General features: G+C 35.1%; 1 protein-coding gene across 1 annotated transcript in view; it reads right to left on the bottom strand.

The window, feature by feature from the left end:
* Positions 1–305: 305 nt before the first annotated feature.
* The window catches only part of LOC145676023 (uncharacterized), a 62,977-nt gene continuing 45,088 nt past the window's right edge, over positions 306–18,194 (bottom strand). The window contains exons 2-3 of the mRNA XM_081746866.1: positions 9,985–10,513; positions 306–697 (exon numbers count right to left, since the gene is read on the bottom strand). Coding sequence (XP_081602992.1) covers positions 322–697; positions 9,985–10,346 — 738 coding nt within the window. The 5' untranslated portion in view covers positions 10,347–10,513 and the 3' untranslated portion in view covers positions 306–321. The remainder of the gene's footprint in view (positions 698–9,984; positions 10,514–18,194) is intronic.

Below are 18,194 nucleotides of genomic sequence, written 5' to 3'. Positions count from 1 at the left end.
TGCCTTACCACACTCTTGGCACGCGTGAGGTTTTTCTCCTTTGTGGATTAACATGTGCGTAGCCAGATGTGAACGTTGAGTAAATGTCTTACCACACTCTTGGCACATGTGAGGTTTTTCTCCTGTGTGGATTAACAAGTGTGTAGCCAAATTTGAACTTCGATTAAATGCCTTACCACACTGTTGGCATGTGTAAACTTTTTCTCCTATGTGCATCAACATGTGTGTAGCCAAAATCGAACGTTGATTAAATGCCTTACCACACTCTTGGCACGTGTGAGGTTTTTCTCCTTTGTGGATTAACATGTGCGTAGCCAGATGTTAACGTTGAGTAAATGCCTTACCACACTCTTGGCATATGTGAGGTTTTTCCCCTGTGTGTATTAACGTGTGTGTAGCCAAAGTCGAACGATGATTTAATGCCTTACCACATTCTTCGCAAGTGTGAGGTTTTTCTCCTGTGTGGATTAACATGTGTTTAGCCAAATTTGAACTTCGATTAAATGCCTTACCACACTCTCGGCATGTGTAAACCTTTCCTCCTGTGTGGATTAACATGTGTGTAGCCAAATTTGAACGTCGATTAAATGCCTTACCACACTCTTGGCAAGTGTGTAGTTTTCCTCCTGTATGAATCACCATGTGCGTAGCCAAACTTGAACATACCTTAAATTCCCTTCCACATACTCCACCGCGCCTGTGACAAATTCAACAAAGAATGAAATGTAAATGGAGATAATGATTAAGTAGAAAGAAAACATCTAATCATTCGCTATATTACATGATAAAGTTACGCCATATTACATGTTTTATTACATTTAATATAGTAGAAATATGAAATGGAGTACCATATCACTATTGTCTCAAATTGCTGTAGTTTGTTTCACTATATCAAATTAAACTATCATTTATATCGTGGCGGATATAAGTCTATGACCAGGTATTGTCGGTTGCCTTGACACAAATGCACAGTATGACAGTTAAATCTGTCTTGTGTGTAGTTTCGTGTGGAGAAAAAACGAACTTGCGATCCAAAGATCTGTACCGAAGATCATTCACTTATATCATCATAAGAGGAACACGAAAGGGGTTTTGAAACGAATTAAAAAATTACATACAACTTTCCAAGCTGAGGCAGAGAAAGTTAGAGTAACAAGACTAAAGACAAATCATTTACAGCGTTGTGATCATGGTTCAGTGATCTAAGGACCTGGCCAATAATCTCGAGGTTCTTCGATCGAATACACGTCAAGCATTTGTTTTTACTTTAGGAATTATGATGGAAATAGATCGGCGATAACACACGCTTCATTACATTCAAGTATTTGAATATATTTTTTTGTACTTTGATTTAGTTGCTCGTAATTCATATTAATATGGAGGCTAGTGTTTTGAACAATTTCAAGCCATGTTGACAGAGGAATTAGAGAAAAAATTAGAAACCATTGCTCAAAAATGGTAATGAATATTGGATGTCTAGGACAAAAAATACATGAATCAGTAGGTGAACTTCAACAGCCTGTAACAGAAATGATTTGGGAGCGTAGGAAAGAGCGAATTGAATGCCGAAGCAGAAAATTTACGTAATGATATCAAAGTAGCCAATAACTCTTTAACTGAAGTACGCTCTGAATTAGTTAACTCGGCCAATCATTTTCATTCAGTAACTGCTGAGTTTAAAAATAGTGTAGCGGAATGAAAGAAAGGTCTTACTGTGTTCTATGAATACATGCGAACGGCACAGTTTGAGTGTAGGAAAACCAACAAAATAAAAAAGTGCAAGGCAGAAAAGAAAACGTAAATACTCTTAAATTCGAGCCTTCCTAAGTTGTGAAAGATATGTGCCAAATAAACCAGAAAGTCGATTACAGACAGGAAAAGGAAATATGCAGTGTAGAGATAACGAAAAAAAAGAATTGTTACGCGTACCTCTAGACAATTGTTTCTAATGTAATTGTTTTGCCGGCAACGGATTCCGATGTCTCACACATGATAAGCGGTAGCGTTCAGGTTGCGCGTATCCGCCCTCTCGAAAAAGCCAGGGAAGGCTTGAGAGTTCAATTGATGATTTTGTGTCATAACGAAGTTACAGTGTTGTTGGATTTTTGTCGCAGGCAAATGGTTTTGCGCGACTTAACAAATTCAAATTTGTCTTTGTAACAGTGTATGTCTAACGTAAGTTGCATTTTAGTGCTGCAAATCCATTCAGACTTTATCAGCTTTGAGTATTGTAGAAGGAAACGACTTCAAATTCACAATAGACCCGCCAAGCGAAATGTGTTTTACGTAGTGAAGGTCTCGTACATAATATATCGGTCGGAAATGTTTACCGTAAACAAGCCTAAAAGTAACAATTCCAACAAAGCACACGCATTCGAAAGTATATTTCCGTTATAGAATCGAAATGTAACACCAAGGTTAAGAAGAAAAATAAGATGGCCAATGATACCCAGTTGAGATTTCCTTATACATTATTAACGTAAACTCGATTTCGAGGATCATAATCAGTAGAATTAAGATGAGCAGACGTGATCATATCAGTACATCAGATGCAACATTTATTAATTTTCAGTTGCCGAAGTGTTTGAATTTTCAAACTAGTACTTCACTATTGCGAAATTGTAGAGAGCGAAAATTTAAGTGTAGTGTTACTCAAAATGTAGACAATTGCTCATGACGAAAACAATGTTCGTCGACCTCCACGTAACCTCAGCACGCACAACCACACATTAGGCGTGTAGTAGGAAATAACTTGAGTATAAAATGAAAGTGCCTTGGTAAGCGTAATTCGGAACGCACTAAGCTCGGTCAAAGACGAACTAGATGCAAATTAAAGTCGAGCTGTAGGCGAGGTTATTTCGAGTCAAACATGCAGAAGAAGTATACATCGACTCCGAAGAGCACTAAAAAGCTTAAGCGAAAACACGTACGAACATTGTTTGGTAAACTACATGGCAAAATATAGTAATAGTAAGCGCAAACCTAAAAAGAAGTTTATGACAGATATCCCAATGCAGCGTAAATCCAAACGTCGTAAAGGAAGGCGTGTCATTACGTGGAACTTTAGTAAATACGCTGTAAAAAGGGGAAAACTTTCCAAATTAAACAAACTAACTGGAAAAGTACACGTAAACGTGCTAAATTACAGCTTACAAGCGTAACCGGCACAGATGGAAAATTAAAATATTAGCACAAAAAAAGCGAGAACTTCACCCGAACTCGGGCTAAACCCCGGAAGAGATGAGAAATCAGAAATACCGAATTTCAGCTTTTAAACTTTTAGATTATGAAAAAAGGATTATTGTTTATTTATTTGATTATTTCCCCGAATTTCGAAGGTTACTTTTCAGAATCAAAGTGTGTGCCCACCGCCACTGACGCACCAGTCCAAGAAACCTTCAATATCGTTCTACAATCAGATACGTTCACTTAGATGTCATGTTTTGTGGTTTCCTTACAGCTTTTGAAGATGAAAGATGAATGTGGAAAGGAGAGGAAGTACACCATTGGAAATTTTAAACATGTAATTGATTTAGAGCGCGATTTCGGACTTTGAAATTGTAATAATACCGCACCACATTTGAAAGGGATGGCTATACCATTTTGAATGCGGACATTCAGTATCGAATTCTTGTTAGGATGTCTAAGTTTTGTATTTTTTTCTTTTCAGGTCTTTCCAGTTTTGGGAACTATACTTCATAATAAAATTTTATTATCAAATCTTGTTATGTTTTTAATCATTCTTCTTTATGTTTATATTAACATTTAGCTGTCTCCATACAATCAAGCATTTAGAGACCTGTTAGGCAATTAGAGATAATAACGAACATGATTAGAGAAATACTAGTAATAAATAGAATTAACCATAAAGTTAAAATTTTGGGTAATTAAAAAAATGTGCTCTTCAGATAGTGAATTTTTTCATTTGATGTTGTGATTGTATAATGAGAAAATATGCGAAATTTGTAATGTAAGATTAAGTCGCCGTTAAAATACTGTAAGTTAAACATAATTTAGTATAATATATAAAGTAATTGACAATAACCTTGAATTTGATAAAGTTGCTCGTTGATTTGTTCGTCGTTCGATATATATATGGCGTCTACTATAAAAAGTCAATGTGCATTCAATGTGACTAATGATACCTGAAGTTAATTGACTTCAGAGAAAGCGATAAGTTAAGAAGAGTTGAAAGTTAAAATATAGTTCATCCTCTAGGGACATCCCTACTTTCGTTATAAAATTAAAGTGATAAAACCAGTGCGACGCCTGGTTGGGTCCCAGCTAATGTGCAGATTCGGCAATTGACTAAAATGTCAAAATTTTGTTCTAACTTTTAATGTTTGGCGTATTTAGAGAAAAGTATAATAGCAGCAAAATTGATGTTCAGATTTTAGATTTTGATATAATAATTAGTTTTGATTTGGATTTGGAGAAAGTAAATTAAATCTTATTTTTTTTGATGTATGAAAATAACTTGTATTCTTGTGCTAGGAATCATAAACCGGTCTCGAGAAAAAGAAAAAGGGAAGACCGTTTACGATTCCACGGTACCCTTTACTACGATAAACACCGGATACTATGATGTATCGATAGTACGGAGTGCCTACGTCAGTTAGGCAGTATATGGTAAAATTAAGGTTTATGTTATGAGAACATATTAAGATTGCTACGTACGAATAGGTCCTGAACAACAATAATGTTTAATGAACAAGTTAATATTACTGTTATCTTGTGTTGTGCCAAAAGCTCTGGGATGTGACTTTATTCTCGATAAAGATAAGTGCAATTGCTAGTAAGCCACACATAAGTATTAACTAGCGCTCTTTAAAAGGTTACATTTGTAAACCTACCAATTTTGTAGGTACTGTAGCATTTGAAATGTGGGACTGTAGCATTAAATCTCCTCCCAGGGTGTATTTCTTGTCGTCCTTTTCATTATATTTATTTTCTTAAAATGCCCCCTCAAGGCCTGAATGTTGACAGCCCAATTGGTGTTCGGAAATTAACCCTGATTTGTCATGACTTGAATGCCGAAGGCATGTACCTAGGGTGGTATGTAAGGTCTTAGGGTAGAAGCGATTCATTCGAATCGTCATGGACCCTGCAAGCTTCAACTGTAAGAGATTGTCAGCACCGTTGGTTGTAGGATCCAATTCATTAATCTGTATTTTTTATGAATGACTTACAACCTGTGTTGTCAAATAATTACGCACAGAATGGCGCTCCGTAGGGCTTCACCGCCATTTAACTCATTTATTTGTATTAAAATGTTCAAACGGCTATGAGTTACGTTGTATAATGCAAGGTACATTGTATAATAAACGAAACTGACTTAACATTGACAGAATTTCTTTTCAAATTTGCGGTCTTTACAGTGACTGCTTTCCATACCACTACAACAACAAACTCTCCCTGTAATTAGAACTGATGCTGACCCCCAACATTAACGCCAAAATAAAGTTACATGTTCTATCGTAGAGGGTAGTTGAAACTTCGTGTATACAATTCATGGTTTTACCATACAGATGACTTTGAAACTCTTTTCATATTTTGTGGGAAGAAATGCCCGATGTGCAAAGTAACCCCTTGATAAGGTAGCTAGTAACCACTGTAAACGAAATGAAGTATCAAAATTCAGTGTGGCGAATCATAACACGGAACGATGAAAATGTTTGGGAATGAAGGGATCCATATAATTAAGAAGTTACGTCCCTAATGTATTGTGTTACTTTGGAACACAAATATACAAGCAAAGAAAGCATTTCAGGATGTTACCTATAAATTACTTAGGAACGTACAAGAACACATTCAACACGTAAGACATGTAAGTCATCCTAAATACAGAATTTTGCGCTATCCTTGTTTACCCAGAATTCTGCGTAATGCTCTAATCTGCATAGCAATTTTATTTTTACCGGCCATCTAGCACATCCTGGTTAGCGTTGTTTTTACAATAATTTATATATTATGTACGTTCAGCAAGCCCCTAATGTGATTCCATATTGAGAAATGCAGGTCCATACCCTAAAAAAGATTCCTGCAGCTATGAAATGGACTGATGTATGGACCTCTACAAATAATGAACATCCATTGTTGGTTAAAATATTCTTTATCTTGTATTTTGCTTATGTCTCTCGAAGCCCGCAGGTAAAATGAGGCTAGACCCATTTGAGATAAATCCTAAATAAAATCACAAACGTCTATAGTTTATGTTCGAATATAATACATAACAGGTTTAGTTTTGTAAAATTTTAGGATAATTACCATTCTCATTATTTGTTATTTTACATAAGTCTCTATATAAATAAAACAATATCGTCGAGCATAGTGATGGGCAGTGGGAATATTCCCGGTGGGAAGGAATTTAAAAATGGGAATATTCCCGGGTTTTTTTCCTGGCCTATAAATTCCCGGGAAGGAATTTATTTCCATTTATTTACTTTATCTTCCAAATTATAAGAACAATATGACTAATTACTTTATTTTAATATATTAAGATTTAATTCTAGGTTTTAAAGAATTTGAAGGTTAAAAAATTGAAAGTTCTTTGACTGTACTTTATATAACTAATAATATATTTTTTTGTTCCTTTTTCATTTGCACTAAAAAGGAAGGTATTTTTTAGAATTGGGGGGGGAGGCAAACCTAAGAAAAATTAGGATGATTTACGGAAGAAATGAGTTGATAGTGATGTTCAAATAGTCAAGAAAGTATTGAACACATTTTTTTAGGGCAGTAGGGGATTTATACAAACCGTAAAGGTAAATGGGTGAGATTTATGTGAGAAAAGAAAGTGAATAGTTGATAAGGAAGATAGAAAACAACGTGCCATGCGGGGCTCTAACCGACCTTCATTCGCTAACGCTCTCTCTGCGACGCTGTCTGAATTTAATGTTGGTAACGTAATTTAACATATGAAACCATAAAACAAACGCATCGGAATAGAATATCGCAAAAAAGTAGGTGGAAATCTGGCCCCCCATGCTAAAGAGCAGCCAAAATTAGCAAAGTACTAATTTACAAATGATGAAAAGGAACCATTTTGTAAAGTAATTTAGTATTATGTAGAAATAGAGATGAAGTACTATTAATAAACCTTGAACTACAATTAGTAATAGACGTCGGTCTGTGTCCTCTCTCTCCGACTCGAAATTCTTAAGTAGTACTCGGACTTCTTTTACCTGTGAATTAACGTATGGAATTTCGAGAAATGAAAGGTCGTGTATGGCAATGTTAGGAAGTATTAGGTGCTAAAATATAAAGATAAGTAAGTATCCTGCAAATTTTGTGAACATAAATATGTATGCGCAAATGTTGATAAATTGGTGAGACATGTATCTTCTAGCATTTACCCAATCTAATTAGTTTATAACATTTATTTATTTATTTCAATTTCCGCCGTAAGAACTTAGCGTTCATGGCTTCGTCAAGAGATACAGTTACTATTACAATTAATAATAATCATAATTACAAGAGAAAACGCTACAATTAATAATACAATTATTTAAAAAATATATATAATAATAATAATAGAAAATATATTCGTAACAATAAAACTAAAAGTGTATTTTTAGAGAAAATATAAATTGTATGTTGTTTTATATATTTCAAAATTCAAATAAATCTTAATATTTACATTACAAAGAAAGATCACACTGAAGATATTCATCTAAACCATAGAAAAGATGTTTAAGTAACAGTATCTTGAGGTGCCTTTTAAACTGCAGGTTTGGCATTCGTTTGACACGATCTGGTAATTTATTATAAAGTTTTATTCCTATGTGGTGTATCGAATTTTGAGTTCTTGTTAGGCGGAAATTTTGTATATGAATATGATTGGTTGTTCATGTGTTGTCTTGGTGTAGGTCCGAATTGAGTTGAAAGTTACTTTTATTCATATGTATGAATGATGTTGTTTCGAGAATGTATATACACGGCAATGGTAATATTTTAAGTTTCTGAAACAGTGGTCTACTTGGTGTATGAAACGGAGCTGATAACATTATTCGTAACATTTTCTTCTGCATTGCAAATACTTTCTTCGCATAACAGGTATTACCCCAGAAAATGATTCCATACGATAGAACTGACTGGATCATAAATTTAATGTGTTTATAATATCAGCAATAGAGTCAAGTTGAGCAAATCTACTTACATATAAATTTAATCTGTTACTATGTAATTTACTATATTTGGTCTAGGAATTAATTCGTGCGGTTGGTACGTACACATTGAAGCTGTAGTACAAACACAAAATACATAAATACCTTAAGAAAAATATTGTCCATCGCTAGCCACCACTTTCGCCCATCTGTCAGGCAATGTACGGATTCCGTGGCGATAGAAGTCCTCATCCTTGGAAGCGATCCAGTCAGAGACCCATGTTTCGATATCTTCTGAAGAAGTAAACCGCTGTCCAATGAAATCGTTGTTCATGCAATCGAACAAGTAGTAGTCCGAAGGAGCAACGTCTGGTGAATACGGCGGGTGGGGTAAAACTTCAGATCCGACATTTTCTAAATAGGTTTTGACCGGTTTTGCGACATGTGGGTGAGCGTTATCATGTTGAACAATAAGTTTATCATGTCTGTTCTCCCATTCTGGTCGTGTTCTGGCCAGAGCTTGCTTCAAACGCATTAATTGTCGTCGATAACGTTCTCCATTCATAGTTTCACCCGGTTGCAGCAGCTCATAGTACACCACACCTTTCATATCCCACCATATGCACAGCATAACCTTTGCACAGTGAATATCTCGTTTTGGTTGTGATGGACCTGGTTCACCTGGTTTCACCCAGGCCTTTTTTCGTTTAGGGTTCTCGTAATGGATCCACTTGTCATCACCCGTAATAATTCGATGCAGAAACCTTTTTCTGCTCTGTCGTTGAAGCAGCAATTCGCAAATGGTTTTTCGTCTTTCAACGTCTCTGTCTTTCAATTCATGTGGAACCCAATGTGACATCTTTTGAATCATTCCCATGGCTTTCAAGCGTTTGGAGACTGTTGTTTGATCAACGCCTAATGCTGCTGCAAGTTGTTCCTGCGTTTGACACGAATCCTGCTCGAGCAATGCTGTCAATTCTTCGTCTTGAATTTTTTTGGGCTGTCCAGCTCGCTCTTGGTCTGCCAAGCCGAAATCACCACTTCTAAACCGTGCAAACCACTTCTGACACGTTCGCTCAGCTAGAGCATGGTCACCATACACTTCCACCGAAATACGATGACTTTCAGTCGCACTTTTCTGCATGTTAAAGTAATGCAGCAGGACACCCCGCAAAAACACTTTATCAGGCACAAATTGCGCCATGTTCACTTAACTACAAACTGGTGTTGTTGACGCTTTAATCCACTGCCCTATACTACGAACGATACGCGATGACAGGGGTTTGCAACACATGTGTGGATACACGGAACTGTGGGACGCTCCGTTCGTTGCGCCATCTCTTGTCCACCCGCACGAATTAATTCCTAGACCAAATATATTTTTTCACACATATTTAATTGATAGAACATATTGTAAATAAAGATACATTTATGCGTGCTGTCTAAATATACAAAGTGTTAATGAAGTAACATGGTACCGTTCAGAATATACATTTTAAAGAATTCTCTGTGGACAAAAGTAATAATATGCTCATATATAAAAATTAATTCACTTTTGAAAGCATAATATAGTAATGGAAATGTGTAGTATAGAAATGTGTAACCAATAATAAATAAATAAATATTTTAGCAAGATATAAACTACATAAGAACTGTATGGATGACATCAATCTTGTTATTATTTTTATTTGGTATAGGCCTACAGCTTGCGTATGTGTGCCATGTCATTTCCAAATTGTAAGCTATTAACTTACGTTCATGATATCTCCCATACCTAAATATTTCTCGTGAAGTATTGCTTTTAACCAACAAAATTTCCGAAACCATGTAACCCTATTATCAATCTGAGCCAATTAATTAATAAAAAATTGAACATTACCTTTCTGGCCGAACTGAATTTAAACTTTTTGTTGTTAATTGTTGGGAGCCATTAGAATACGACGCGCAAGTCTCCTGAACCACAATTTTCCTTAGCGTTTCTATATTACTTTCAAATGCGGGATCTTCTAGTGCTAATTCTGGTTTCACCCTATCAACGTTTAGTTTCAAATCCAAAGAGCACATAGCTGTATCCTTGTCCACTGATACCTCTACTTCCGTTGTAGATAATATTAACTCTTTGTTGTCATTCATTAGTTCGTATGTCCACCATTTCCCTTCGAGTGGATCTTCATGAGGTAAGTCATAAGCAATTTCTTCTTTGCACATCAATTCCGACTTAACAGACGCCTCACCAGCCATTGTGAATTGAAATTTAATAAGAATTTAACACTGTTCTTATACCACCTTATATTTTACGTTGTCAGTGTTAATGAAATGATTTACAAGTATGTTCACAAAAGCAACTTTATATTTCCAATCTTCTTCTTCTTCCTCTTATTCCTCTTCATCAGCCACAATTGCTCTCTCTGCAATAAATTGTTTGTTTGTAGTAAGAATCACAAAAGTTTTGCATAGTATCATTATCACTGTATTGAACAAGAATATCGGCAATTTAGAAAGGTAATTAAACGTGTAAAATGTAAAGATTAGAAGAGTTGAAAAATGATAAAAAGTAACAAGATGTGTACAAAGTCATAAAACAAATTGAAAGTAGTATGATAAAGCGAAAATACGTGAAAAAAGAAGTTTCGCAATCGGGAAAAAGTCAAATTTCAGTTTCAGGTTCAGGTTCAAGGTATTTTCCTTCCTTCTATTCAGAAGTTTGGATCCTGGAAAAAAAGAAAAAAAAGAGAAAGTAAGTACTGCTCTTTTTTCATTTAAAGTTTTCCATTTTCTTTTTCCACCAAAATTCAAGAATTTCTTTGTTTTTTTTTCTATTTCTTTCTCACATAGTTCCCTTCCATTTACATTAAAGCCTAGCCTCCAAGCTAATTTAACCAAATTTCCTTCCTGGGAATAATTTAGTTTCCGGGGGTGAGGTATAAACAGCAACCAAACATATACAATCTATATATCATTCAATTCAGCTTGACAAAGCAAATCGATCGAAACCAAATTCAACTACTTCCGGTTTACTGACCCTAATTTAGTTTCCGGGGGTGGGGTATAATCAACAACCAAACATATACAATCTATATATTTTCGAAACAAGATGTATTTTTCTCTTCAAATAAATTAATACGAAACAGAAAACAAAAGATTGGCTTTACTTTTAAAGCAAAATTTGAAAGTATTGGAGAGGCCAGTGTGAATTTGCCTCGGAACTCCCTCAATTATTGGATACAAAACAAATCGATCGATACCAAATTTAACTACTTCCGGTTAACCACTTCCGGCTTACTGAGCCTAATTTAGTTTCTGGGGGGGTATAATCAGCAACGAAACATATACAATCTATATCTCAATCGATTCAGCTTGACAAATCAAATCGATCGATACCAAATTTAACTACTTCCGGTTAACCACTTCCGGTTTACTGAGCCTAACTTAGTTTCAGGGGGTGGGGCATAATCAGCAACGAAACATATACAATCTATATATTAATCGATTCAGCTTGTCAAAACAAATCGATCGATACCAAACTTAACTACTTCCGGTTAACTGAATCTAATTTAGTTTCCGTGGGTGAGGTATAAACAGCAACCAAACATATACAATCTATATATCATTCAATTCAGCTTGACAAAGCAAATCGATCGAAACCAAATTCAATTACTTCCGGTTTACTGAGCCTAATTTAGTTTCCGGGGGTGGGGTATAATCAGTAACCAAACATATACAATCTATATATTTTCGAAACAAGATGTATTTTTTCTCTTCAAATAAATTAATACGAAACAGAAAACAAAAGATTGGCTTTACTTTTAAAGCAAAATTTGAAAGTATTGGAGAGGCCAGTGTGAATTTGCCTCGGAACTCCCTCGATTATTGGATAAATATCTCATTACGTTTTTCGAAACAAACTATTTTTACTTCAAAACAATCAATAACAAACGAAAAACAATCTCTTGACTTCGTTTTCGAATCAAAATTTGAAACTAAGAGGGGCCAGTGTGAAGTTTCTCCCCCAACTGTATTTTGTAACCCTTACGTTTTTTTAGAACATTTTTTTCTTCAAAACAATCAATATCAAACGAAACACAAATGATTGGCTTCGATTTCGAACCGATATTTGAAAGTACAGGGCCAGTGTAAAGTTATCCTTCCAAATCAACTTTAAATATCTTCTTATTTTTGCCAAACAAACGATTTTTCTTTAAAACAATCAATAACAAAAGATTTTGGTATTGAATTGAAATTTGAAAGCAAGGGTTAACTTCTCGTAGATGCAACTACATAACCGAAATAAAAACATCGAAATTCTTAATGTTCTCTGTTCACGTAATGCTTTTTCATGTTTTTGTTTTGTTCTTAAGCAAAATTTCCTGCTAACTAACTCTAAGGACTATAGAGGCTGAAGGTTGAATGCTGCATTCACAAAAACTCTCCATTCACTTCTCTCCTTAGGCAACAGGATCCAGTTTCTACTTTATATTCCAATTTTGCGAGATACGTTTTAATATTGTCCTATCTTCACCTAGGATCTTCCTATTGGTCTTTCTCCAATTGGATTTCCAGTTTAAACTTTCAAACCACTCTTATTTTCTTCCAATCTGGCTACATGACCTGCCCACCTGAGCTACCTAGATTTCATAACCTTTATAATGTTTGATAAACAATATAAGTTATGCAGTTCATCGTTATGAAATTTCCGCCATTTCCCACTCCTGTCGTTCTTGTGAGCGAATATTCACCTAGGGATTTTATTCTCTAATACTCTCAGTCTGTGTTCTCTCAGAGTAAGCTACCAGTTTCAAAACCATACAGTTCAACAGGGATGATTATTGTTTTGTAGATGTTAAGCTTCAAAATCTACGTCAGAATTCTTGAAGATAAAAGATTCTGATCTGAATAATAACACAAATTCCCTTCTTTCAGTCGAGATCTTATTTCTTCGTAGATATCGTTTTGGTCTGTTAATATTGATCCTAAACTAACAGCACAATTATATAGGAAGCACTGCCTATCATGTTCCCTCAGGTACATGGAAATGTGCCCAGTATGTGCCTTATGTACCTGTGAGAGGGAAACCACATGGATGGCAAGCGATAGTCACAGTCTATGTCCGCCCCTAAGCACATGCCTGGGAAACTTACCTAGCATGTTCCAAGAAGGTTCCTCATGCCCCAAGCATCAATGAACCACATAATTATTCACCCAAAACATGTTAAATCGCCTATATGCGTAATATGCTTACATTAAGGTGAGTCTAAAAAACACTTTAACCAAGTAAAAAAATGTGCCTCAGAGTGGGCGTGAACCAACAACCATTTGATTACTAGGCGCGTTCTCTTCCGACATGGCCACGAAGTCGATGGGGAAAATGTTGCTTGTAGAGGGATAAATCCTTGAGGTATTCTTAATTTGGCTACTCAGAGTGCTGTTGTAACCCTGTTTATTCGACGATAACCATTTGGGATCAGATAAAATCCTCTCGCCATGTAATTTTATAACAAAATGACGCGCTTCTGTTTACTTTATTTCATGGTTCTTCCATTTTCACTTTCAAATGATCGGTGACAGTTGGCATCTAAGAAAATACAATTCGTTATCCCTAAGTACGTAAATAATTAATTGTTCACATAGGTATGAAACATTCATCTTAATTTTTATTCATCAGTTATGTCATTTCTTTCTTCTACATTTATCTCCCAAATTTCATGCATTTGTTGCTACTTTTTTTTAAGCGATTGTGTACTAGGACAGAAAGTGGAGCAAAAAGCGCGAGAAACCATTGCATGTTACTGCGCATGAGCAGGTGCAAAGAGCTGACTGTCATTCGTGTGTCGCTGCAGATATCAATTATATCATAAGTATCTAAAAACGTATGCACCTAAAGTAAGTACCTCGAGCATGAAAGATATATGTCCCAAATGACGATATAAAAACAAATGATTATCACAGTGCTAAACTGAGCCAGGTATATAAATGCTACATTTGTGGTACATAGTCGCAAATATCAGTTAGGTATAACAAGCACCTAAAACTTTAGCTAGCTGAAGTACATACTTAACAGATGAATACCATATCTACCAATTGTCGCGTACCCAAAAAGTAGCTGAGACACCTAAATGGCACATGCCTAGCACATCTTGTAGTGTTATGGTAGATTTTTGAAAGTATCCACTTTATTAAAAGATTTAAACTAAATTAGGCCCCGGTAACTAAATTAGGCTCACTAAACCGGAACTGGTTAACCGAAAGTAGGTAAGTTTGGTATCGATCGATTTGTTTCGTCAAGCTGAATGGATTGATATATAGATTTTATATGTTTGGTTGCTGATTATACCCCATCCCCGAAACTAAATTAGGCTCAGTAAACCGGAAGTGGTTAACCGGAAGTAGTTAAATTTGGTATCAATCGATTTGCTTTGTCGAACTGAATCGATAGATATATAGATTGTATATGTTTCGTTGGGGATTATACCCCACCCCCGGAAACTAAATTAGAGTCAGTAAACCAGCAGTAGTTAAATTTGGTATCGATCGATTTGCTTCGTCAAGCTGAATGGATTTATATATAGATTGTATATGTTTGGTTGCTGATTATACCATACCCCCGGAAACTAAATTAGGCTCAGTAAACCGGAAGTAGTTAAATAAGGTATCGATCGATTTGTTTTGTCATGCTGAACTGATTGATATATAGATTGTGTATGTTTTGTTGCTGATTATACCTCACCCCCGGAAACTAAATTAGGCTCAGTAAACAGGAAGTGGTTGACCGGAAGTAGTTAAATTTGGTATCGATCGATTTGTTTCGTCAAGCTGAATGGATTGATATATAGGTTCAATATGTTTGGTTGCTGATTATACCCCACCCCCGGAAAGTAAATTAGGCTCAGTAAACCGGAAGTAGTTAAATAAGGTATCGATCGATTTGTTTTGTCATGCTGAACTGATTGATATATAGATTGTGTATGTTTTGTTGCTGATTATACCTCACCCCCGGAAACTAAATTAGGCTCAGTAAACCGGAAGTGGTTAACCGGAAGTAGTTAAATTTGGTATCGAGCAATTTTCTTTGTCAAGCTGAATGGATTGATATATAGATTGTATATGTTTGGTTGCTGATTATACCATACTCCCGGAAACTAAATTAGGCTCAGTAAACCGGAAGTAGTTAAATATGGTATCGATCGATTTGTTTTGTCAAGCTGAACTGATTGATATATAGATTGTGTATGTTTTGTTGCTGATTATACCTCACCCCGGGAAAGTAAATTAGGCTCAGTAAACCGGAAGTGGTTAACCGGAAGTAGTAAAATTTGGTATCGAGCGATTTGTTTTGTCAAGCTGAATCGATTGATATATAGATTGTATATGTTTCGTTGCTGATTATACCCCACCCCCGAGAACTAAATTATCCTCAGTAAACCGGAAGTTGTTAACCGGAAGTAGTTAAATTTGGTATCGATCGATTTGTTTTGTCAAGCTGAATCGATTGATATATAGATTGTATATGTCTCGTTGCTGATTATACCCCCCAGAAACTAAATTTGGCTCAGTAAACCGGAAGTGGTTAACCGGAAGTAGTTAAATTTGGCATCGATCGATTTGTTTTGTCAAACTGAATCGATTGATATATAGATTGTATATGTTTGGTTGCTGTTTATACCTCACCCACGGAAACTAAATTAGACTCTTTTGATATTTTAATTGTTATATTTTTACGGCAAGTAGGTATAAAACTCCATAATACACATATTAACTATGAGCGAATGTCATCCAACAATATTGTAAGACTACGCACTATTATGAACAAGCGTAGGAAAATGAACATTGTGGTTGATGGCGCGAAAGACGGCATCAGGAAAACATCATGAACTCAACGAACGACTAGACAAACCGAATGCAATGAAAATCTGCAAAGAAATTGTTCATCTGTTATAGTGTTATAAAATTAATATTCTAAAACGTTTGGAGAGTGAACATAGTTTCAAGATATAAGTGGTTTGTGGAAATTAGTGAACACATTCCAATTTTATGCAAATTACTTAAAATGACATGAACGCACGTCGTAAGAACCAGTTACATTCACGTTGGTTTATAAGAAAATTTAATCTTCGTAGTAGATTACGTTAATATTCGTTGCAAGATGGCATAAGTTATCTCAAAGAATAAATCCATTTGATGTACCATCAAATTATCGAATGTTTAGTGATTTTATCATAAACTTCGCAATGGGAAGATGAAAGGCGAAGTAACCAGAATGGAACCACGAAATCGTCATCAGTATAAGAAAACGGAAATAGATTCCTTTTCAATGGAATAACACAAAATCCCACCTAAAACCTCTGTAATTAAAGTGTAGTGCAGAAAAGTGTTTAGTGAACCAACGTGGGCTAAGTGGTAAAATATTACCAACCTCAAAATAAGCCGCCTACGACAATATTTCATATCATTTTGAATTAACACCTTGCTCTTTTTTTCGTAAAAAGTGAAATGAGCTAAAAATAAAAAAGAAGGTACTAAAAGAATATCAAAGTAAATGTATAAACAAAATTATATTCATAAAAGTTGCACGTAAGTAAATGTTAAGTGTACAATACCTTTTCTTCAAGTAAAATTTATTCTGTGTATTTGTTTGTTTCCAATAATCTTTGCCATGTTTCATACATCAATCACCACAGGAATTCCTGGCAATAGGTACAGGTACTTGGAAGCATAATAGACGGACACGTCAAAGATGGTGAGTACGCGCGAGCGCAACCTCAACATGAGTTTATGTAACGCTAACGGTAACGGTGGAGGGTGTTGGTGATTAAAATATTAAACAAATTTTTAATAACCTCTCGTTATCCGGAATCTCGGTAGCAAAAGCGCACGCTCCGAAAACAGTGTATCAAGAGATAGTGAACTCAAATAAGAATACCAATATTATTACTACAACAACCTTCGGTTGTAATCGACAACTTACCATTTAATCCTTCAATATAAATCCCCACACTGATGTTATTCACGAAGTTGTTAGACGTAGCGTGGACGTAGAGAGATGATACAAGACTCAGAATTTTCAGAATACACTTGCGTAAACTTGTTATTGAAAACCATGTGTATTTATTTATTATATTTGTTTCTATATTACCACATTCTATCACAAAACAGTATTCATATACACAGCGGATAATCCTCACCACAAGTGAACAATATTTTGACGTAAACAGTCGCTTCAATAATGACTTGGTAACATTCCTAATTTTAATTATTGATACCGTTCAACTTAAAACTGAGATTGACAAGTAGTCAACTAAATAAGATATATAAAACAAGGAAATATACAAAATACTATATACAAAAAAATTAATAATAGTACATGCAATAAGGTATCGCTGCTATATTTCTAAAAGTCTTTTCAGAGTAAACAAAAGTCCAGACGACAGTAGCAAATTATGTTATTTCAAGTGTATAGAAAGAATTGTTTCAAAGAAGTTTGACCATTTGTCTATATTTGTATTTCTTATTTTTAATTATTTTCTTTTTACGGATGCACTGAACTACTATATTATACTTGCCACTTGGTATAATTGTTTCTATCTTCAGTTCTGTCTTTGCCCGAACAGATGATTCACAATTGTAATACCAATTTGAATTCAAACTGACTAACTAATTGACACTTGATAATCGTGACTGGCTTACTTTTATTTAGGTTTAATTCAACTTAGTACTGATACTTCAAACATTCTTCACAGATAAATAGGTTAGTTAGCACAGTTTTCAAAAATAACAGTTACATAAGGATGTTATACTACTACTGTGGTTCTTAGATATTTTTATAGCTATTAATTGAAGTTATCCTATTATATAGGCATATATCAAATATAAATTGATTTTCTTTCAAGCGCTTTTTCTGGATATATGCTCCAAATTTGAGCTTAAGACTAAAAGAATTCAATGCAAAGTAACGCGTTCGTATTGTGCGCTCATTATATACATGACGTTCTATATTTACTGATCCTCTAGAGTGTATACAAGTGATTGACTTTTACGAATACTGACTGGCGCAAGAAACTTAATTATATTTAATCCTTGTATCACTGATATGCT

This window comes from Thermobia domestica, chromosome 18 (assembly GCF_964235325.1).
Source record: "Thermobia domestica chromosome 18, izTheDome1.hap1.1, whole genome shotgun sequence".
In the NCBI taxonomy this organism is placed as follows: domain Eukaryota; kingdom Metazoa; phylum Arthropoda; class Insecta; order Zygentoma; family Lepismatidae; genus Thermobia; species Thermobia domestica.
Note: the sequence above shows the minus strand (reverse complement) of the source record. Positions and strands in the feature narration are given on the sequence as shown.